This window comes from Syngnathoides biaculeatus, chromosome 16, assembly GCF_019802595.1.
Source record: "Syngnathoides biaculeatus isolate LvHL_M chromosome 16, ASM1980259v1, whole genome shotgun sequence".
Classification (NCBI taxonomy): domain Eukaryota; kingdom Metazoa; phylum Chordata; class Actinopteri; order Syngnathiformes; family Syngnathidae; genus Syngnathoides; species Syngnathoides biaculeatus.
In genome coordinates this window covers 17,509,275-17,531,017 of record NC_084655.1, presented here as the reverse complement: position 1 = coordinate 17,531,017, position 21,743 = coordinate 17,509,275, and the positions used below count along the sequence as shown (strand labels likewise).

At 42.2% G+C, this 21,743-nt stretch overlaps 1 protein-coding gene and 1 long non-coding RNA gene across 9 annotated transcripts in view; both read left to right on the top strand.

Moving 5' to 3' along the window:
• Positions 1-18,915, top strand: part of LOC133513991 (LIM and SH3 domain protein 1-like) — a 31,381-nt gene extending 12,466 nt beyond the window's left edge. The window contains exons 2-7 of one of the 8 annotated variants that reach the window (XM_061845186.1): positions 576-670; positions 7,045-7,129; positions 10,229-10,336; positions 13,632-13,719; positions 13,834-13,928; positions 15,153-18,915. In XM_061845186.1, the coding sequence (XP_061701170.1) occupies positions 576-670; positions 7,045-7,129; positions 10,229-10,336; positions 13,632-13,719; positions 13,834-13,928; positions 15,153-15,329 (648 nt within the window). In that variant the 3' untranslated portion in view covers positions 15,330-18,915. Of the gene's footprint in view, positions 1-575; positions 671-7,044; positions 7,130-10,228; positions 10,337-13,631; positions 13,735-13,830; positions 13,929-15,152 lie in introns of all 8 variants that reach the window. The other 7 variants (XM_061845184.1, XM_061845182.1, XM_061845180.1 and 4 more) reach the window with 7 other exon arrangements.
• Positions 18,916-20,575: 1,660 nt separating this feature from the next.
• Positions 20,576-21,743, top strand: LOC133514670 (uncharacterized). Its single transcript, XR_009798830.1, has 2 exons — positions 20,576-21,302; positions 21,390-21,743. It is a non-coding gene; the product is annotated as an uncharacterized LOC133514670 (long non-coding RNA).

The following is a 21,743-nucleotide window of genomic DNA, read 5'->3' as shown; positions in this document are numbered from 1 at the left end:
AGTCCTGAATATTTTTCTTTGTGCATTTCGTATGAAAACAATTGATTGTGGAGATGTTTGTCATGTGTTTCATTGGAGAGGGGGAATAAGATTTTAGCGTAAGTGCTTTATGTCGAAATGGCAAAAGATGACACGCTGTGGCGACCCCTAACGGGACAAGCCGAAAGGAAAAGAAGAAGAGCTTTATGTCGAAATTCCCCCGTGTTTATGCCCCTCAACATTGTCAGAACTGGCATTTTGATATGAATTTATAGGGCAGCTCAAGTGTAGTGGAAGATTTTAATCAGCTACGACCTGACATATACTTGTTCACTCCTACCAATCTGCTGAGCTGCACATCACATTTTAGAAGGACAAATATGAGTCGCATATTTGTCTTGATTTTAGAGCAGCTGGCCCTGCCCTACTTGGCTATAAACAGCCACCATGCAATTTACTTGCAAATAGGTTGATATTTTCTGTTTTTCTTTGTCTGTGTAGCCAGCCTGTGAACTCCCGCGATGGTTAGCATTTTCCCTGCTCTCCAGTTTGGGAATATTTCTCCATTTATTGACATCTTGTTTGTCTCTCGACAGTACTGGCATACGAAATGCTTTCGCTGCGAGGTCTGCAATATGTCTCTGAACATGAAGAATTACAAAGGCTTTGAGAAGAGACCATACTGCAATGCGTAAGTTGTCTTCACTTTGTTAAAATGTCTTTGTGCGAGTTGTTACCCAATGTCGGCCCCTCTTTCCCACCTCCCTTGTTTATCCGGGACTTTTATTCCTCCCTCCCTGACAGAGAGTCCTGTAATATGTGGTGTGGGAAAATGCCTCCCTCCCTGGTGAAAGGAGTGGATGAGTTTGGTTGGGAGGGATGGGGGAATCAACAAAGGAAATTCCTGAAGTTCCTCTCGAGTGACACAGGAGGACACGGCGCTAACTAGCTTGTCCACTCATGCTGCAATGCACTAAATCCCCCACGTGGAATTTGCGGAATCTCCCTTCAGAATAATGTTCTTTTCTCTCTGCATGTGATTTTTCTTTTTATTCAAGACTCATTAAACAGCCAGCGACATGAATCAAGATGTTACGATAGAGCCACTGCTCCACATTCGCGTTAACTGCGGTACAGCGTGAGCTAATAATCAGCTGTTATGACAGGATTTGGCTCTGGATTTTGAGTTATTTTCTGCCAGGGCTATAATTGAACAACATCCCTATTTCCCATTTCAACTTGATGATTTATTTTCTTGTGCAAGAATATTATGGTTGGCTTCTGGTTGTATGGTTGGAGTCTGTGTGGTCATCTCTGCAGATTTATGAAACGTTTTAAATAGTATATATCATATATTATGATGTTTAAATATGCTCGTGTGGTATTTGCGTCTCTGGAGTGCATCAAGTGTGTAATTAAACAACCAAGTAAATCTCATTAGCTGTTAGCTGCCCGTTTTGAAAATGTCTGTGAGCGAGCCATTTTTTATTTCATAACCCCACACTAACATTTTCTCAGCCCTTGACCTGGCTGCGAGGCTTAGTGAAGATCGACAGCCATTTTCAACCCATGGCCAGACTACACTGTCTGAAATATGTCACACATAATTGCAAAGCCTAAAGGTTGGAGGTTTTGTTGGGTCCATAGATTAACGTCAGTTTATGACCAGCGGGACATACAATGGTGACTTGCTACATGAGTTTAACCCTATTCAACAGTATTTTACTGTATAAAAACCCAATATCTGCTTTCTACATAGTGTGCGAAAACAAACTAGCTCTAAGCACAAAACACAAGTGTACCTGAGGGCTTATTAATGCCACCAGAGCTTTCAGTCTTCAGTTGTTAAAAATGTGGCATTACAAAATAACAAGCCCTTCTACTGCAAGGGAATCATGGTGACATGGTAGAGGTTGAATGTTTTTAAGTGTGCTGCCACTATCTAGTGATATCAGTATGAGGAACACCCGTATCTCAAAATTGGTTCGTACCATAAGACAAAACTTGATCAATTGACGGCTTGTATCTTGGAACACTCCTAGGTCAATCACTCTTCTCTCAAAGCATGCCCACACTTGATTACGAGGGGATATTGCTGTTTGCCAATGCTTCCACAAAGATTATGGCCACTTGTCAGTTTGCAAGCACTAAATAGTTATTTCTTTGCAAGTTTTCAGCAATTCTTCAAACATGTATAATGTAAATAGAAATAAATGTCTAAATTCACTTCACAGGCTCTAAAAATATGCATCAAAATTAATGAGTTGACTAATATGAACACAATCTGACTTGTTAATGGACTCTCTGTTCAGTAGCTCATACATCGTGGTTCATGGGGTGCGTTACAAATACCACTCAAAAGTTCGTACAACCCCATGACAATGTTTGGTGTCTGTTCCCACATCCTCGCATGACAAAGCTTGTAAGAGACCAGCACGTTTGGACTGCCTGTTGCACAGGCGCGGCACAGTTGTTGTTAGTGGCGCTAACAATGACGCTGTCCCACTTGTTCTTGTCTGCTCGTGTATCTGATGGAAGCACACTGAAGCAGCTCAATAGTATTTCATGTGCTTCTGTTACAGCTGCACAAGAGTTCTCTTTTATTATATTTTTAAGATTTGTTTGTGTACCAGTTTACAGATTTCCACAAAACCTCATAAAGGATGTGTGTGTGTGTGTGTGTGGGGGGGGGATCTGTCAACATCTAATGATTAGTTTTACAATCAGCAGCATGAAAAGTGGTCACCATCTTTGTGGAAATTTGTTAAAAAAAAACGTTATGGAGCACTTCAAGTGTCTAAAAACACTATGTCCAATGTTTCCAATCATTTCACACTTAATAATGTTAGATATTGGTTAATTTAGTACTACCATCACTAGTTAGGACACTTTAAAGTGAACAAATGCTAAGAACACTAAACACGGTACAAGGACATTCATGAAGTGCCGCTGGCAGAAAACGCCGTGTCACCGACATGTTGACCCCATTGTATGACCTGGCACAGTTTATAAACCCTTTTGAACCGATGAACTCATCATTTTCATTTATTATTCCACCTGTTAGTCACACTCCATGAAGGCTTATACAGTAGCACCTGATTAGTGGGACAATTTTTGTTTGACTTCTCCATTTACTATTTTTTCCTACCCCCTTCCACTCGGGTTCTCTGGCGCCAGCAGGAGCCAGATCCTTCGCAGAGTGTTTATTTGGCCTCTTCCCGTTAGTTTAAAACAGTCCACTTGAGCGTAAACATCATAAGTACCATTGAGCCTTCCACCGAAGGAAGAATTCTTTATCATTTCTTTCATACTGCTATATGATCACCGATCAGATCAATGACTTTAACATAAAATCACATCTGATTTTTTTTCTTTTTTTTTTTTTTTTTGTGTAAAGCTTAGTTTTAGTCATTTGCACCCATTTTACTCTATATGGATTTTTTTTTTTCCTGTGGCCTAAGACAGAGCACAGTTTTGTGTATGTCTGTTTATTTATATATATATATATATATATATATATATATATATATATATATATATATTCCCGCCTACACATTTATAAAGTCAAAACTTGCATCAAACTGTGGGTAAGAAGTTAATCATTTTAACATTTTCTGATTTTCTGAGCAGATCGGGCTTGAAAATCAATCTAAACTAATCTGAGACCTCAGGATGATTTAGAATAATCGTTGAGACATCTGATTATTGGGATTTTTCTGGTTGACTTGCAGGAAAAATGCTCGAATTGGTCCCTTTGTTTATGCCTCTACCTACCCCGCTTTAGTCATTCAACTTTAATAGACTTTAATTCTGCTTTGTGGAGCCTTTGCTGATTTTGCATGATATTCACAGGGGGATGATCAGAGATTTCCTTTCAGGGTGTGTGGATTGTACACGTAAAAAGTCTTCTACAGAGAAATCACTCCAAATGACACTTCATAGGGTTGGGTGGGCTGTTCTTAAAATGTTTCCCTTTGCTGTTTCCAGGCCTTCAGTCGAATACGGCATTTCCTGATCCCAGTATGTCAACATGTCAAGCAGCATGCGTGTGCGTGTGCCCATGTGTGCATAGCATAGCCACTTCACCAATCACACTCTCAACCTTTACCCCCCTCCCCAAACCCTCTTAACTGTTTTTTTAGCACCTGCCATTTGTGCATGTGTCACAGAGTTGTATGTGAGTCATTGTTATGCAAGCTGACTGACAGATGAGGGTTCTTGTGACTCACTTGCACCATAGCATGGTTGAGTACACATTCACTCAAAGCTCACACACAACATGCACACACAAACTGACACTTTTTTTTTTTAAGTCTCTTATTGTGTTACCACCCCAATGCTCCTGCACTTTTGTGACTGTAGCAGTTTAATGGTGGTTTTAGTACAAGGGCAATTGCCAAAGACACATCAGCAATCTGTGACAGAAAAAGTGATCTAGAGCAACTGGGCAAGGCCGCACACTCATACTGCTTCGCCCAAGCGGCACCTTTGACGTTGTGTACACAGTCAGTGTGCAGATTCATGCATCTGGCCCATAAAACAGATGCACAGCCAAACACAAATAACAGAGAATCTGTGCATTTCACAAACATTTATGCACGTTAGTTTACCGTGGCTTTAAAGTGACGGATGTTCGCAATATCCACATTTACAAAAGTAGTTGATACATCACTAGATTAAGATTAAATCTTTTTTTTTCTTGTCATAAATCAGGGGTGCTCAAACATATGTGGTTTAGGGCTACGTTTGATTTTTAAAATGGGCAGGTGTGCCGGGTTTACTTTCTCGTCTGTCTGGTCCTGGGATAGGTACCGTATTTTCCGCATTATAAGGCGCACCTAAAAGCCTTTAATTTTCTCAAAAGCCAACAGTGCGCCTTATAATCCGGTGTGCCTTATATATGGATCAATATTGAGCCTTTAGTGCAGCTCCGTCTAATGGATGCATAACGTAACCCCAGCCTCTACTATAGCATCTATTCTACGTGCCTTATAATGCGGTGCGCCTTATATATGAAAAAAAAAATTGAAATAGACCATTCATTGAAGGTGCGCCTTATAATGCGGTACACCTTATAGTGTGGAAAAATCGGGATGTATACCCACAAACACACGTTCAACAACACCAGCACTCTGCATCTATCGTTGTAAACAACTGCGCTATTTCCAGCCTTTTGGATGGGTGCATTTAGCATTCTGAGTGCTTGGGGGATTTTTTTTTCCCGCCAGTGAGCTCAATGACTCCACCTCACTCGAGAAAATTTTCAATTCAAGAGCTATGTCAAAAAAAAAAAAAAACAAAAAAAAACATGATCCTTCATTGCAGCAGGATTACAGGGGAGTTTCTTTTTTAGCGTGTTGACAAGAAAACTGTAAACAAGCAGCTTTAATCTGCTACCCGCCGCCAGTCCAGTCAGTGAGACTATATATATATTTGAGGTCCCCTTAAACACTGAGGTATAATGGGAGGACTTCAGGACATCAGCAAGATGCAGTTTTGCCTCCTTTCGACTACCACAAAACTTGCTGCTTCACCCTCAGCCATATTGTCACATATGTTTCACACTCTCCATGTTGCTGCAGTGGTTTGTTTTTTTCCACTGCTCTCATTCACACAAAAAATGATGATAAACAGCAAAGTAGCCAGCAGCCATCCACTAATGCTCACTTTCCAATACGCCATACCCCTTTGGCTGCTACCAAAATGGGTATGGTGTTTAACCCCACTTTCTCGGTTAGGAATTACAATAACAAACACAAATACCAACATTAGCTTTCCCTTTCAGTGTGCCTTTGAGCGGCATGCTGCTTTATTAGACTCCGTCTCCATTTTGCTCCTTCACTCAGTTTTCTTCCTGCTCCAGACAAAATCTGAATCTGTAGACAAATTAGTTTCCATCAGCTATGTATGTTAATCCTCCCTTTCCTCTCTGCATGTTGCCTACTTGATTTGGCAAAGCTACTCAATCTCTGCACTTTGCCACGTTCAAAAACTACAATGTACTGTTTCTAGTACTTAAAGCCTTTAAGTTTCTCAAAACCCGACAGTGCGCCTTATAAATCCGGTGCGCCTTATATATTAATCAATATTGAGCCTGTAGTGCAGCGCCATCTAATGGATGCATAATGTAACCCCAGCCTATACTGTAGCATCTATTCTATGCGCCTTATAATGGGGTGCGCCTTATATATGAAAAAAGTTTTAAAATAGCCCACTCATTGAAGGTGCGCCTTATAGTGCAGAAAATACGGTACCTCATTAGACAGGGTTCAAAGCGTGTCTTCAGCTAGAAATGTGAAAAATAAACAAATGCTAATGTGGGCCTTCCTTGTTGCTATGCCCGAGCTCTAGACTCTCCCATAAAAGACAACATTGTCTCCACTTTGTTGCTGCACTGTTGGCTCACTTCCTTTTGAATAAAATACAACATACTGAGAAGTCACTCCTTCTCCGTTGTTGTTTGGAATAATCTTTATTGGCCAAATAATACTGATACCACTGTGCAAATGATGCAGTTCAGTGTGTTCCAAGCTAGTCTTCTTTCCAGTCTCGTGTGTGTGTGTGTGTGTGTGTGTGTGTGTGTGTGTGTGTGTGTGTGTGTGTGTTGTATATCCCCTCGCCTGCTTCGGAAAACAGCCTTTTAAAAACCAGGGAACCATTCATAAAAAATGTCTACTCACATGCTGTTCTTCTTCCTGTTTCAACCCCCCCAATGAATATAAGCCTCTGTCTGCTGTGCATGTTTTTTTTTTCCACACACCTGCTATGGCTCTCTTCCAGAACACTGCAACCTTGAGGCTCCCATTACCCACTAACACACACACACACACACAGTAGCCTCACTTCCTCTTTCTCTGGCTACCTCAGCTCCCCTGACGCCACATTGTGAGCTATGTCTCAAAATACCTTCTGTCTTCAGGGGCTACTAATTCAACGTTTGGACCACTGTGTATAAAACGTGCCCTGCGGTTTTCAGGTGCCCCACAGGCTTGTCACTGTTAGTGTTGAGTGTGTGGTGGTGGTGCTCATTTCTGTTTTGTGTCTGTGTATTTGTGTGTTTTACAGACACTACCCCAGGGCAAACTTCACCTGCGTGGCTGACACTCCAGAGAACATCCGTCTCAAACAGCAGAGCAAGATGCAGAGCCAGGTGAGTCTTAGCCCAAAGTCCAGCTGTGGAGAACACGCATAGAAAGTACATGCATACACGTATTGTTGGCCCTTTCCGTTGGGGGTGGGCGGCGGCACGGTCAAAGCGAAAAGCCTCACTTGAGTTAACGCTGAAAAGACCACTTTACGATCGGCGTCCTGACGATCGCCCCAGCCCGTGAAAGTGATTCCCAACACTGACATTGTCACTGACAACAAATGCTTCAGCCTGGCTTGTCCGGATTAGTCCTCACCCGCCATATTTACACAGCTTATGTATATTAGTTTCAATCAGTCCTCATGGTTTTAATAGCGATACTATGACCGACCTTTCCGACCAGACCAAAATAGCCATCTTAACCCGGTAATGTGTCGTAATACAAAAAGGCGTTAAACTGGCCCTGCAGACTCTTGCTCCCACTTCGGGTGCCTCGAATCATATGGATCTTATCAAAGAGCTGCTTTGTCTTATTTGTGCGTGTGTCACACTACAGATTACACTGTGTGCATGTTAGAAGGGGGGATTTGGAGTATTGGGGTGAAGAGCACGATAGCTGACGGGCCGAGTGACAGATGGTGTTTTTTATTCATGCATCCTAGTTTCGCTCCATGCACACCAACAACCATAGAGGGAACTCTCACTATTTGTCCTGACACTGGTGTGCACGTTACTGCTTTTTATCTTATAATAATATTAGTTACTACTATACAATTAATCCTTTTTATATTTTGCATTTAAATGCATATACAGCGTCACAAGATACTTTATCTTTCCAGGCCTTTCTTTTAGGGATGCACCAAACATTCGGTCACTGAAAATCTACGGCCGAAAACCAAACAATGCAGTCTTGAGACATTTTCTGTTCACTTAAAGGTCAAGTGTCATCCCTATAGATATTGAAATGAAAAATACATATAACATTATTGACTTCAATGTCCATATGAAAAAATAAATATGAGCAGAGAGCGCGTCATCCATGCACAAAGTTGCAGAAGTGTCATTTGACATCCAAGTGGTCACCATATTGGCTGTATGTACTGCCCGTGACGTCACCCCGGACATTCGCCATTGAAAACACGCTGTGGCTCCTACTATGGGACACGCCCCTTCAGACACGAAGCTCTTTTTGATGAAGAGAACATTTCACAATCGAGTGACGTGTCTGGGGCAATATTACCCTGTTGTTTCGAGCCATATTTAGATGCTATGCGGATCACTTCTAACTAACAACAGACTCCCAGACAGTATGTATGAGCCAGCCTGGCCGAAGCTGTGCTCGTCCACGAGGCACGACGCGGAAGCCTTTGCCGTCGAGCCCGAGACGGCAGGCGTCCAACGCGCACAACGACACAATGAGCACCCCTGTTGTACGTCCGTGGATCTTTTATGTTATGAGAGATGTCTTACGTGGTCCTCCCAAACTATTTTTTTTTTTTTTAGTAGGTATATACACTCCTACCTGTCATTTAGAACCCACTAAGCTCTCGTCATTTGCACCCGTGCAATCCATTTTTCACGATGAACCGGGTCTCTTGGAAACTTAGGAAGGGTAAATCCATCATCCCAAGTGTTTGAGTAATATCCAACAATGGAATGAGCTGGCAATTTGGCTAACACGAAGGAACAACGAGCTATCTTCCCCCAGGTAAAACAATTAGAAACAAACGAGTCCGCTTGAGCACGCGACTGCCTCGAACGTCACTTCCTGTTTTTTCTCGAAAACAAATCCCTCGAGAGGATTTTCATGGCGGGAGTTACAAAACTCTGTATGTCATAATCACGTTTTGTGGTGGGAAATAAAACGCACGAGTCCATGCTGGGTGCGTTTTTTCATTAATAGCATACTAAAAATCATCCATTTCATGACACTTGACCTTTAACATGTATGTTTTTGAAATGTGGTAGTAAGCCAGACTACCTGGAGAAAATCCATGCGAGTACAAGAAGAGTATGCAAACTCATCTTTCCTTGAATGAAAACTATGTAAAATACACATCATTTCGCACCATTTATTCTTAAACCAAACAGCAATTTACTGTTCAACAACAACAGTGAGTCATATTGGGGTTGTCTTTACTGGACTACATGGTTGAATATAACAGTTTGGTGACGCTCATCCTCTGGCACCTTTGTTATGGGAACCCTATAGCTATGCAAGTTGTCACTCATTAAAAGACTGAGGGAACAGAACCACAGAATTGAGAGAGTCAGAGAGAATTGTGTTGGTTGAGGAGGCCAGATTGAGGGGGGGGGGGGGGGAGAAAAAGAGGAAGACAGAAGCGCACCAGTGCTTGGTGGTAGGAAGGGAGGGAGGAGCCGGGCTGAAAGAGGAAATGCAATATCCCCGGAAAGACAACGAAAGACCTCTTGGCTGAGGAGCGTTACACAGACGCAGTGAAATATGAATGAATCCACACAAAAGGGACGGCAGGAGGGGTGGGGAAGGAAGCGGCGACGTGATTGGAAGAAAGCAGGAGGGGAGACAGTCGGATGACGGGAAGATTATTCAACATCATGGCTTATCTTGGTGTGCACAGTAACCAATGAATCACAAAACGGGAAGTCTGAAGTGATTTGTCTTCGTTCGAGTGTCGTTTCCATGCATCAAAAGGAAGAAAAAAAAAAATCAAGTTCCACCCATAGAAGCTGATCCCTAACCTGCCTCGTCAGAACTGCAAACACAGTAACACTACACTACCTCTCCCTGTGCCCATATATGGTTACCACCTTTGGCCATCACTCTACCGTGGAACAGGAAGTGAGCGTCACCACGCAAGATAAAACAGAAAAACTCAGCTGCCAGCCTCGTCACATGATGGCCGATTCATGATTTTATGCTAAATATTTTAGCCCATTTATCCCAAAGTTCCACGAGGAAATCGGTCCATAGAGGTGAAATCAATTTGCTTGATGAGCGGGTTCACACGCATCTGAAATGTTCAGAAAGCTAACATTTAAAAAAGAATAAAGAATGTAGGTCAACGGCTATGAATGTTTTCTCTGACACACATGCAATGCATTGCGCAATTTCATTCCAGTTCTGGATGTTTGATCTCCCAAATGTTTTTTTTTTATTTTTTTCATTTTTACACTGCTTAGGTTCTCTATAAGGAGGATTTTGAGAAGAATAGAGGAAAATCCTTCACTGTGGTCACAGACACGCCAGAGCTGCAGAGACTCAAGAAATCGCAGGATCAAGTCAGCAACGTACGTTTCCATGAAATTATATATCCCCTCTTCATACTAAAATTAAAGTCTGTGTAAAGTAGATGTAAATGACTTAAAAAAAAAAAAAATAGCCAAGTATGAAACTGATACTTCAACATGGTGAAAAATCAAACCGTGTCCGCTTTCATACCCTGTGGGTTTATCTGCTGATTGCACTGTCAACTGTCAGTCAAATACCTCAACTACAGCCTGAAAAAATGGATCCTATGACGTCTGGAAGCTTTCATATGCCTACACATAATTACATATCAGTTCTGTGAAAATATATCTGTTTAAAGCCTCTGCTGGCTGGCATATACACCACTATATCTCACTGGGTCATTGTGGGATTTTTCTACTCCATGACAACAAAGCGTTCTTAATCAGCTACCTCAGCCCAAAGTCCATTTACTGCCTGTCTAGTTCTACTTCAAAAAAAATAATAATTTTCCACTCTTCTGGAATGCATTACAGTAATGAAGACACTAATGAATAAGACTCCCAACGGCTTAAGTGAATCATTTTTCCCAAATGTTCAAGAACATATGCCTGTGGGTACTAGTATATCGTCTGTTTACATGTGTTCCTGCACCATTATGTTCAATAGCCATCGTTTGAAGTTTGATAACCACGTTGTATTTCTTAGTATTAAACCATCCATCCATTTTCTTAACCGCTTATCCTCACAAGAGTCGCGGTTATATCAAATGGAAATGTAGAAGTCTAGATATTGACCAACTATTAAAGTGAAACAAAAACATAAATGAAGGCAAATTCTGCCATAAATTCTTAAATTTCTTTGACATTCATGGAACAGCACAATAGGTTTTTGAGGCAAAGATTAGAAAACTGTTTTTCTGTTTTATTTTTTTATTTTTGTTTATTGTTTTTACCTACTTTTATGAAAAATTTCTCTTTGAAAATGGTCACGTGACTGCATGGCTCAGTTTGATCGGTCAAATGGAGTCAAAAGTCATCAGGGGTGGGTCACTAACCACTGAATAGTGACGGGTAACTTTAGCATTTCATCAGTGAGAGCGTTTTTCTGCTGTGTTCCACATCAACAGTCATTAATTAGCCTCCAAGTAAGAGCAGTCAAGTAGAAAGACACACAAACCACTTCATGGCACGTCCCCCAGCGACTGTTCCCACGGGAATCACACGCAACACACCTACTTCCCCACCCGTAATGACATCCAAAAGTGGAGGCTGACGGCTAATGGCAGAGGCGCGAGGTACATTACACGCTACACAAAAGCCACACGATGGCAACGAGCTGCGATTGAGGCGCTGCATCTGCTTGAAATCACTCCTCGCCCGCAATACGCCAAACTCTGCCATCTTGTGTCCCGCTCCTTCTATTGTCCTCCCTTCCCACCATTGAGGAGCATAGGCCACTTCCTGCAAATCCCTGCCATCTGTTTGGACTGCTCCTCAAAAAAAACAAAAAACCCTAATAATCTTTCTCTCATACACACACACACACAATGCAACAGCGTTTTGCACTTGAGAGCATTGTTCTCTCTATCACTCGGCCCACTGTCCTCACCACTGCAAATGGACTCTTCGGCACCGCTGCTAAGAACAGGGAACCCTTTGATGCCGTCTGCAAGCCGGCCATAAATCTTGACCCGGGGGTTCTGTGAGTCAGTCTGTCGACAGGCCTCTCTATTCATGAAGGGCAGATTTCATCAGCGAGGCGTCTTTTTTTGTTTATGGGTGAATTTACCGCTAGAACTCGGGGGGAAATATTGCTCAGTCATTAGTCCCTTACCCGCACAATATTTTTGGCTCATTTCATGCGGCCCCCCAAAAAAAGCTTGTGGTCCGTTCTGCAGCCATATCCCCAAGCCCTCGGGTGCACTCCCTTATTCGCGTCACCTACTTGCTCTGATGTATCAGTGGCGGTTGCCGAGCAACGGCGCACACCCGCTTTCCTGCCCGCTGAAATGTCACATCCTGTCAGCGTCTGGAGGTGAGAGGTGTTACTGCACTCGGTCCCCACACCCATCACCCCTGCCGTTGTGCTGCGAGGGGGAGACCCCTTGTGGTTATAAAGTGAACACCATTGTCTGTGGCACAGTAAACCGTCCTGAAATCATAGTATGTATAATTGCCTAAAGTAGTAGAAGACTACATTTAATTTAAAACAATATGATTCAATTTAATAATTACTCGAGTAAAATAAAGTATTCCAGGGGTGGGGGCACCACTATTGCTGTACTCACTGGTGAGTAACTTCTGATTTATTTACACCCAAAGAATGAATGAAAATTAGACAGTGCCCGTATTTTCCGCACTATAAGGCGCACCTAAAAGCCTTTAATTTTTGTCAAAAGCCGACGGTGCGCCTTATCTGCTGCGCCTTATATATGGATCAATATAGAGGCTTTATTGCAACTCCATCGAGTAGATCCATAACATAACCCCAGCCTCTACTGTAGCATCTATTCTGTGCACCTTATATACGAAAAAAGTCTTTGAATAGGCCATTAATTGAAGGTGCTCCTTATAGTGCGGAAAATACAGTAACATAAAATGGGAGTGTAAAAGTCTAGATATTGACCAACTATTAAAGTGAAACGAAAATATAAATGAAGGCAAATTCTGCCATAAATTAACTTTTTGACATTCTTGAAACAGCACAGTAAGTTTTTGAGGCAAAGATTATTAAATTGTTCTTTTCTGTTTTTTTTTTGTTTTAACCGGTTTTCACGCAAAATTTGCTCGTTTGAAAATGGTCATGTGACTGCCTGGCTCAGTTTGATTGGTCAAATGGAGTCAAAAGTAATGAGTCGTTCCACTTGAATGGTCAAACAGTTATGTGACTGAAGTCTTTGACACACCAAAACATTGCGCAAGCATCCATCCATCTATCAATTTTTTTGCCGCTTATCCTCACAAGGGTCACGGGAGTACTGGAGCATTTCCCAGCTGTTAACGGGCAGGAGGCGGGGTACACCCTGAACTGGTTGCCAGCCAATCGTAGGGCACGTAGAGACAAACAGGCGCACTCACAATCACACCTAGGGGCAATTTACAGTGTCCAATTAATGTTGCATGTTTTTGGAATGTGGGAGGAAACCGGAGTGCCCGGAGAAAACCCACGCAGGCACGGGCAGAACATGCAAAGTACATGGGCGGGTCCGGGATTGGACCCGTGACATTAGAACTGTGAGGCTAATGCTTTACCAACTATGTCACTGTGCTGCCCTATCGCGCCAGCAATAATAAAAAAATTAAAAAGGTGGAATGTCGCTCTCATCTAATAGTTTTTTCCCCTTATTGTCTATAGATCAAGTACCATGAGGAGTTTGAGAAGAGCAAGACTTCACATCTCCACGAGGAAGTAGAAAGGAGCAAGACTCAGCATCAACAGCCAGGTAACCCTGCCCCAGGTAGATCTGATACCAAACCCGGTCGCAATTCATCTTAACAGATACAGCAACTATTTCTCATTTGACACGTTTTGTCTTACTGCTGCGTTTCGACAGCAGCTTTCCAGCCTTCTGCTGCCTCTCAGAACTACCACTACGATCCTGTCCCTGAACCTGTACGGCCAGCGGCCGCTGCACCTCCTCCCAGTGCCGGGGTATGTCCACACATCACCCTCTGTCCCAATTTTCCCAATCAAGAGCTTGAAAAGGAATTGAATATTATGTTGGCGTATAAGGAATAATGTCACAGCAAATGTCTAAATATTCTCTGGTGGGCTGAAGAAAAAAAATTGTAGCCCTATTAGGATTCTTGGCTGAGCTGGAGCTTTATCAGACCTTATTTTGGGTAAGTCAGGGTGCACCATCGACTGGTCACTGACCAATTTCAGCATACAAACATTCTCGCTTCAAGGTACAAAAATTAAGGCACATTTAATCACTATATTGATGATGGCCGTCAGATGGAGAGCGGTTGTTCTTATGCATCGTTTTGTGTGACTAGTCTCAGCTCTAATGTCTCATTTTTAAGAAGGAAAGTGGGACTCCATTGTACTTATCATACTTTATAACAAATGTAAGTAAATGTAATTTAAAGAATGTGTGATTTAATGCTGGGTGGCACTGTGAGCTCAGCTGTAAAGCGTTGGCCTCACAGTTCTGAGGACCCGGATTTGATCCCGGCCCCGTCTGTGTGGAGTTCGCATGTTCTCCCCGTGCCTGCGTGGGTTTTCTCCGGGCACACCGGTTTCCTCCCACATCCCAAAAACATGGAACATTAATTGGAGACTCTAAATTGCCCCTAGGTGTGATTGTGAGCGTGGCTGTTTGTCTCAATGTGCCCTGCGATTGGCTGGCAACCAGTTCAGGGTGTACCCCGCCTCCTGCCCCTTGACAGCTGGCATAGACTCCAGCAAACCCGTGACCCTTTTGAGGATAAGCGGCTAAGAAAATGTATGGATGGATTTAATGCTGCAATTCAGTTTGCTCTGTGTGTGAATGGCATTTTTCATCTGTTAGCATTAAGCTAAACACTCATAAAGCATACCTATGTGGTTGTTTAAAATAATTCTAGTTAATAATAAATAAATAAATTCTTTGGCATTAAACAGGTTAGTGTTTTTTTCCCCATCATTTTCACTATTGCCAAACTGTTGATTTGAGTTACCTGGCACCATACAGAACTCGTATCTCAGGTCTGAGCTTGCAGGTAGGCACAAAAAAAAAATCAGCCGAACATCTGCTCATTATGAGGAAAACTCCTAAATCAGATTATTCATATTTCAAGGCACCCCCGTATCCCTAATGTTTTTGCGTCGTGTCTCATATTTTGCAACCATTTTAATGCTATAAAGTGACAGAAAGAGGTGTTTCTGGGTCAGCAGAAGAGGTACCGGGCGGTGTACGACTACGCCGCCGCAGACGAGGACGAAGTCTCCTTCATGGACGGCGACGTGATCGTGGACGTGCAGCAGATCGACGAGGGCTGGATGTACGGCCGCGTGGAGCGCACTGGCCAGCAGGGAATGCTGCCCGCCAACTACGTGGAGGCCATCTGAGAGGGAGAGAAAAGGAGAGAGAAAGAAGAGGTAGAGGGAGGGAGGGCAAAGAGAGGGGGGGAAAGGAGAAAAAAAAGCCCAGTGCCATTTCATCTTTAAAGCAGCTTCTCTTGATTTAATTTAGCCTTGTCGCCCCCCTCCCCCCTGTCTCCTTTCTCATCGTTCAGCTCGCTAACCTCAACCCTTCTTCTGTCTTAACTTTTTTTTTTTTTTCTGTGTACTGATGTGTGGCTGTCGCTCAACCTCATCTTCGTCCCATTCCGGAAGTCAGCTCCATCTTTGCTACAACACTTAAAATTCTCCCCCCGCTCCCCCACAGCGCGACATTGGACAAAATATAAGGAGAAATATTTGGAAAATTCGCTTCGTGAGTCATTCCGCACAGATGTTTTGTTTGTTTGTGTGCGCGTTTCCTCGGTAAGACTGGAAGCAAAGTTTAATCTCAGTCGCAGTTACTTTGATTTCTCAACCCTGTCGGATCAGACAGCCGTCTGTCCTAATACAGTTTTAAGTCGAATATATATTTATCGATCCTGATATTATGCACTGTATCATGGGTAATGTTGTTCAACTGGAATCCGGAGCGCCTGCTCTTCTCATTTCTCTTTTGTTTTCAAGGATCAGGGATGAGTTGGGGAATGTCCAACATGCGTATTTGTACACAGCTGACTTCCTGTTTCCTGTGATGCAATGTCCCCCCCTCCCTTTTGCCACAAAGTTAGCGTACACAGCACAACTGTATTGTGTCAACCTTTTTAATCCTTTTATTCCTCTGCTTCAGCAACATTTCAGTCTTAATTTTTTCCTGAGATGTAAATGAATTTCTCGTCTGACTTGTTTATTCCCCCGCAACCCGCCTTCTTCCGCCTTCTATCTTGTGCTCATGTTCTTTGCCTTTTTTTTCTTTGCTGTATTGTAAGATGCTTATTTTGAACAGGAAAAAAAATTGTCAATTGTATTAAATGAATAAACCAGCAACACAATTTATGAAGGTTGGAGTTTATATAAAGTAAACTGTAAAAAAAAAAAAAAAAAAAGAGAGGAAGTGGTAGTGGGATAAGGAAACGGTGGCCGAATTCTAATCAGTGTGCCCAGAAACCTATAAAGTGTCAGCCAGTGTTCGAATGGTCGGTTGTAAATAATCTCCGACGATGGGGTGTGGTGGATTGATTTGGCGCGGCTATATCTAGATGACATTTGTACATTGGTGTATCATAACAGACGTCAGAGTGCGTCAGGAATTTTTTTTTACTGTGTAAGATGGCGACAGAGGGAATCGTGCTGGTGGTAATTATTTGAAAAAATCAAGTTTGGACGTTTGCCGACTTGTCAACACCAGTCTAGAAGGTCTTGCCGTGCTACCTTCAGGCCAGTGTAGAGATTTGTTGGACTGTCAAGCACAGCACGCTACCATTCCATGGGGTGGCACGTCAGTAGAATCGCGATGTCAGGCTAGCATAGACAATGACAACAATTTTTACAAACTTTGTCCCCTAAAACTAGTAACACTTGACCTAGCATTTGAGCGGCCAATATGCCAGGCTAGCTAGCTAGCATAGCACTACAACAACTGTTAATACCATCTTTGTCCCCAAAAATTGCTAATTTCCCCAAAATTTGTTAAGGGTAACTGTCCGCTGGTATTTACGCAGTTTGTATAATCCAGTGTCAAGCTAGGTAGTGTGCTAACCCTTTGACAAACTTGAACCTTTCGCCCCCAAAAAACATACTAGTAACCAGTACCCTGCTGGCTCGTTCCATTGTTTTAGTAATATAGCTTAGCACTATAATGACTACAAATTTTGTCTCCACAAATGTCACTCGTAACTAGTAAGGAGTCAGCTAGTGTTTGAGTGGTTGGCTACGGTCTGTGAACCTCACCTAGTACAATGACAGTAAACTTTCTGCGTACATTTCCCAAACTGCTTTTCAAAACATTGACTATGACGGGAATTGATCACAAGAGTGAATCATGCTGTTTCAGAAACCCGATTCAGAGCCCTCTCCCTCAGGCAAGTATCAGAATTGTTGGACACAACTGTTTTTACCCCCAAAAACATATTTGTAACGAATAAATTGGAAGCTAGCTTAAGGTGTTCGTGAACAGTTTTTGGCCCCCAAACATGTTATTTGTAACATAAAATGGAGGCTAGCTTCAGGCTAGCTAGCTAAGGGTGGGAATTGTCGGGAACAACAGTTTTTGTCCCCCAAACATGTTATTTGTAACGGATATAGTGGAAGCCAGCTTCAGGCTAGCTAGCTAAGGGTGGGAATTGCTGGGAACAACAGTTTTTGCCCCCCCAAACATGTTATTTGTAACAGATAAAGTGGAAGCTAGCTAGCTAAGGGTGGGAACTGTCGGGAGTAACAGTTTTTCTCCCCCAAACTGTAACAAATCACCTATCAGCCTGCATTTGCTTTTTTTTTTTTTTTTTTTTTTTTTTGGTTGCTCGATAGGACTCTGAAGACCATTTCTCTGCATGTCATCTCTGAGACTATTCTGTCATTCTCTGACCGTGCACTGAGACTGGGGCCATGTTTACGACACAATTGAGTCATACTTGTTTTTTTTTTTAAACTGAATTTGTATGTTTTTGACAAAAGTGATTGTTCGCTCTTACTAGAGTGACTGGATTTTAGCTTTGTCTATCAAGCTGGCGTAGAACTCGGACAACATTCTTTCTGTACATGATTCGTGAAAATATACCGTAAATGTACTACCACTGAGGGCATGTTTACAATCATGACAGGGATTAATCGTAGGAATTGTCGGGCATTGTTGACAGTAATTTATTTAGAGGGAGCGATTCTTGCACCCTTAACTCTTTGTTCGAAAGTAATGTCTGTCGGTGTCTTTGTTGGTCGTTCCATCTGTCAAGCTAGCGTAGCACTACGACCAGCAGCGTTGCCGACTTAAAACGGTGTTCTATGCAACGGCACTAGAAGGCGCTCACTTGGATAGGGAAGCTAACCGCGTTCCCAAAACTAACTGCGGTATATCGTGACATAATAAACTGTCAACACACCCGACTACAGCGACCGCCTCTCTGTGAACGTCATCTCCGAAACTGTTCTCATTTTCAACACACTGCAAACGGGGGAAAGTTTACAACAGCTACAGAAGGAATCATGGGATTAGTTTGGAAATTTTTAGCTCAATTTAGACGTTCAGATGCGTTTGACGTATTGTTTTAGATGGAAGCAAATGCTGTTCCTGACGTGAATTATTTTTTTACATTTTTTTTTCGTTCTCTTCCAAGTTATCTCGTCCCCGTCTCAGTCGAGCCTTCTCTTTCTGTGCTTCTGACTTATCCTTCCGTGCTTGTCATTTCTGCTTACATGTACCCGCCATAATAGGAATCATGAAACCCCAATCGGTGGAAGCTTGCTGACCAGTTTTGTGCATTTCCATCTTTTTTTTCATATGATTTTTAAACAGGAATAAAGATATTGTATGCATATTGACACGTCAAACAAAAAAACAAGTACATGACATGGTCAGATGTTAGGATCTGAAATCATCTGTCACAGCACTTCAAACTGTACTTAATGATTCTGCAGATTAAATAAAGTCATTTTTCTCAGACCGTTAGTCTTTTTTTCATACTCTGCAATGTTTGTTGGGACACGATTTGGTCTTAATATACAGTATAATGTACTGTTTATTACACTTTCTGCTTTGTGATTCACCCCGCCCCCCACAGCTCCACATTCTATTTGTTACAGACTTAGCGAGGTGGAAGTTTGACAATCAAATCGCAGGTGATCCAAAAAAGGGCCATCTTTTGACTTTTAGTCCAATTTTGTTGTATGTTCGGAAGCTATGGGTCAGAATTTCCTTGTTCCAGCCACTGATCTTAAAAAAAAAAAAAAAAAAGACTGGATGGCTCATTGGCCACCAAAAGTGAAGTTGCCATCCGCCATCTTGATACTCCCAAAACAACCATGCCAACTGCGTTAATTGCCAGTTTCGTGGCTGTGAGAAAAAATTCCACAGGTAAGTTAGAAAGATTGACTTTGATACTGTTACATTTTTTTTGTAAAGGGTTTATTTTCGGATGAGCTGAATTCACTTGAACAAAGTTTTGTTTACGGTTGTTCACTGCTCACTCTGCTTCACCTTTATAGGCTGATGGTTTTTCGCGAAAAAGCGATGTCAATATTTTCCTCAAGCGTCAGTGGATAAGAAAGAAAAACACATTTTCAGTGAAATCTTTGATAAATTTCATCACACAGAACTCTGCAAATTGACATTTTCCTCAAATGCGAGGAAACAGGTTGAAATTTTCCGTCTGAAATAGGACGTCGCAGGTGAACAATGCGTTTAGCATGTATTTTCCCATTACGACTCCTTATTTCCGAAAATATATCGAACTGATTGACTTCAAATGTCATGTTTTGATGCTTCGTTTTTTGCTACGTTATGATGATAGTGCTTCACATCGTATTTTGGGAAAAGTTAACATGTCACGGAAGTCGGGCCCTATGTAATATGCAAGGTCCCTTTCTGAATTTTTGAGCATCATTCCTGCCATCCTTTCTTCCTGCCTTGCACCCTTTTGTCTTTTCTTCTTCCATTGCTGTATTTGCCCTCTTTTCTTCATTTCACACTTTTTGTTCCCATCATCCTTTTCTTCTTTTCATGCCTTATCTTCTCGTCCATCCTTCATTTCTTCCATCTTTCCTTCCCTTTTCATCCACTCGTCTTTCCTTTAGTTCATCCTTCCCTTTCTGAACTTTTGAGCACCATTCATCCTTTCTTCCTGCCTTGCACCCTTTTCTTTTCTTCCATTGCTGTATTCACCCTCTTTTCTTAATTTCACACTTTTTGTTCCCATCATCCTTTCCTTCTTTTTCATGCCTTGTCTTCTCTTCCATCGTGTTTTTATTCCTTCCATGCTCACACCCCTTTCCTTCCATTTAGTCAGCCTCCTTTGTTTCCTTGAGGATTGTGTCAGGATTTGCACTTCGGCTTTTTTTTTTTTCTTAAAATCTCATTTTTCTTAATTCTACTTTCTTGAATTCTTGAAAGAACGAAACAACCTCTCCTAAAATAAAATTACAATTGCGCATTTCACTCTTCATTCGGGTTATTCTTCTCAACTATTTATCGTGCACGCATCCTCAAATTGCCGGAGTTTTGGGAGACGTCCGCGACAGCGTGGTTCGCGCAGACGGAGGCTCGATTCGCCCTCCACGGGATCTTACGGAAGCGTATTACTGCCACCCCCACCCCAAAAGAAAAGGTCGCGTTTCACAGAATTTTGTGAGACGTTACCCCCAAAAGACTTCCGGTTTGGATGGAGACCTTTAAATTCCTATACATCTACCCAGATCTTCAATAGATATGAAGAGTATTACTATCAGCTTTATTTTTTTTAATTGTGAACTATTTTACAGGATACATGTAGATATTTCATAGAAAGCTTTTGTTTGAAATAAAAAAAAAATGTCGACGTCGAGTCTAATGCGTTATTTTGCGGAAACTATTACGCATGCGTCAAACTAAACGGATGTCACAGGAAACGTCAATATTTGACATATCAAGTTGGCACATTGAAAGACAGTAGATGTGTATCCATCCAACCATCTGGTATCTCGTACCAACACATATAACACAAAAAACACACCGCCCATACACACTAGCACCAAATAACAAAACTAAATACACACAAATTCACCATGGTGACACAACAAACCCATGCCTAAACTTGTAAACCAATATAGAAACAAACACGAATACCAAACAGACGCACACGACACAAACAAATTCAAACCAAACAGACCAGAGCACAAAAGTCTTTTCGTCACCCTTCTCCACCCCGCAGGGGAAAATGAAGGCGGACCGCAACCGTGCCCGCGTGGAGAACTTTCTTAAGCAGACCCCCACTCAGCGCCGGGAGGCCGCACAGACCCGCCGAGAAGGAAAGGATCATGAACGAGGAGGACCCCGAGAGACAGCGCCGCCTCGAGGTCCCGCAACAACCAAACGAAGCAGTTTCTGGTGTTGTGCTTGTTTTGTAATGATCACAAACATTTGCATTGTTTCCTTTTGTTCAGGAAGCGGCTCAGAGACGAGAGCAGAAGAAGATCGAGAAGAAGCAGATGAAGATGAAGCAGATCAAAGTGAAAGCTATGTGAAGTCCGTCCGTCACCCTCAACGGCCACGTGTCGCAAAGGACATTTTTGTCAGGGTCTTATCAGCAGCACACCTCAGTGCATCATGTTTTTGTCTCAGTATTCTCTACCTGCTTGTAGATTTAAAATATCACGGGCCTCCATTGATTTGTAACCATAGCATTAATATAATCTTCAGTAACATTTGAATTTATATCTGCTGTGAGGTTGCATTCCTGCAGGTTATTTCTCATGAATTTCTGAGCAAAAGTCAATAATAAAGTGCACTGGAGTCTG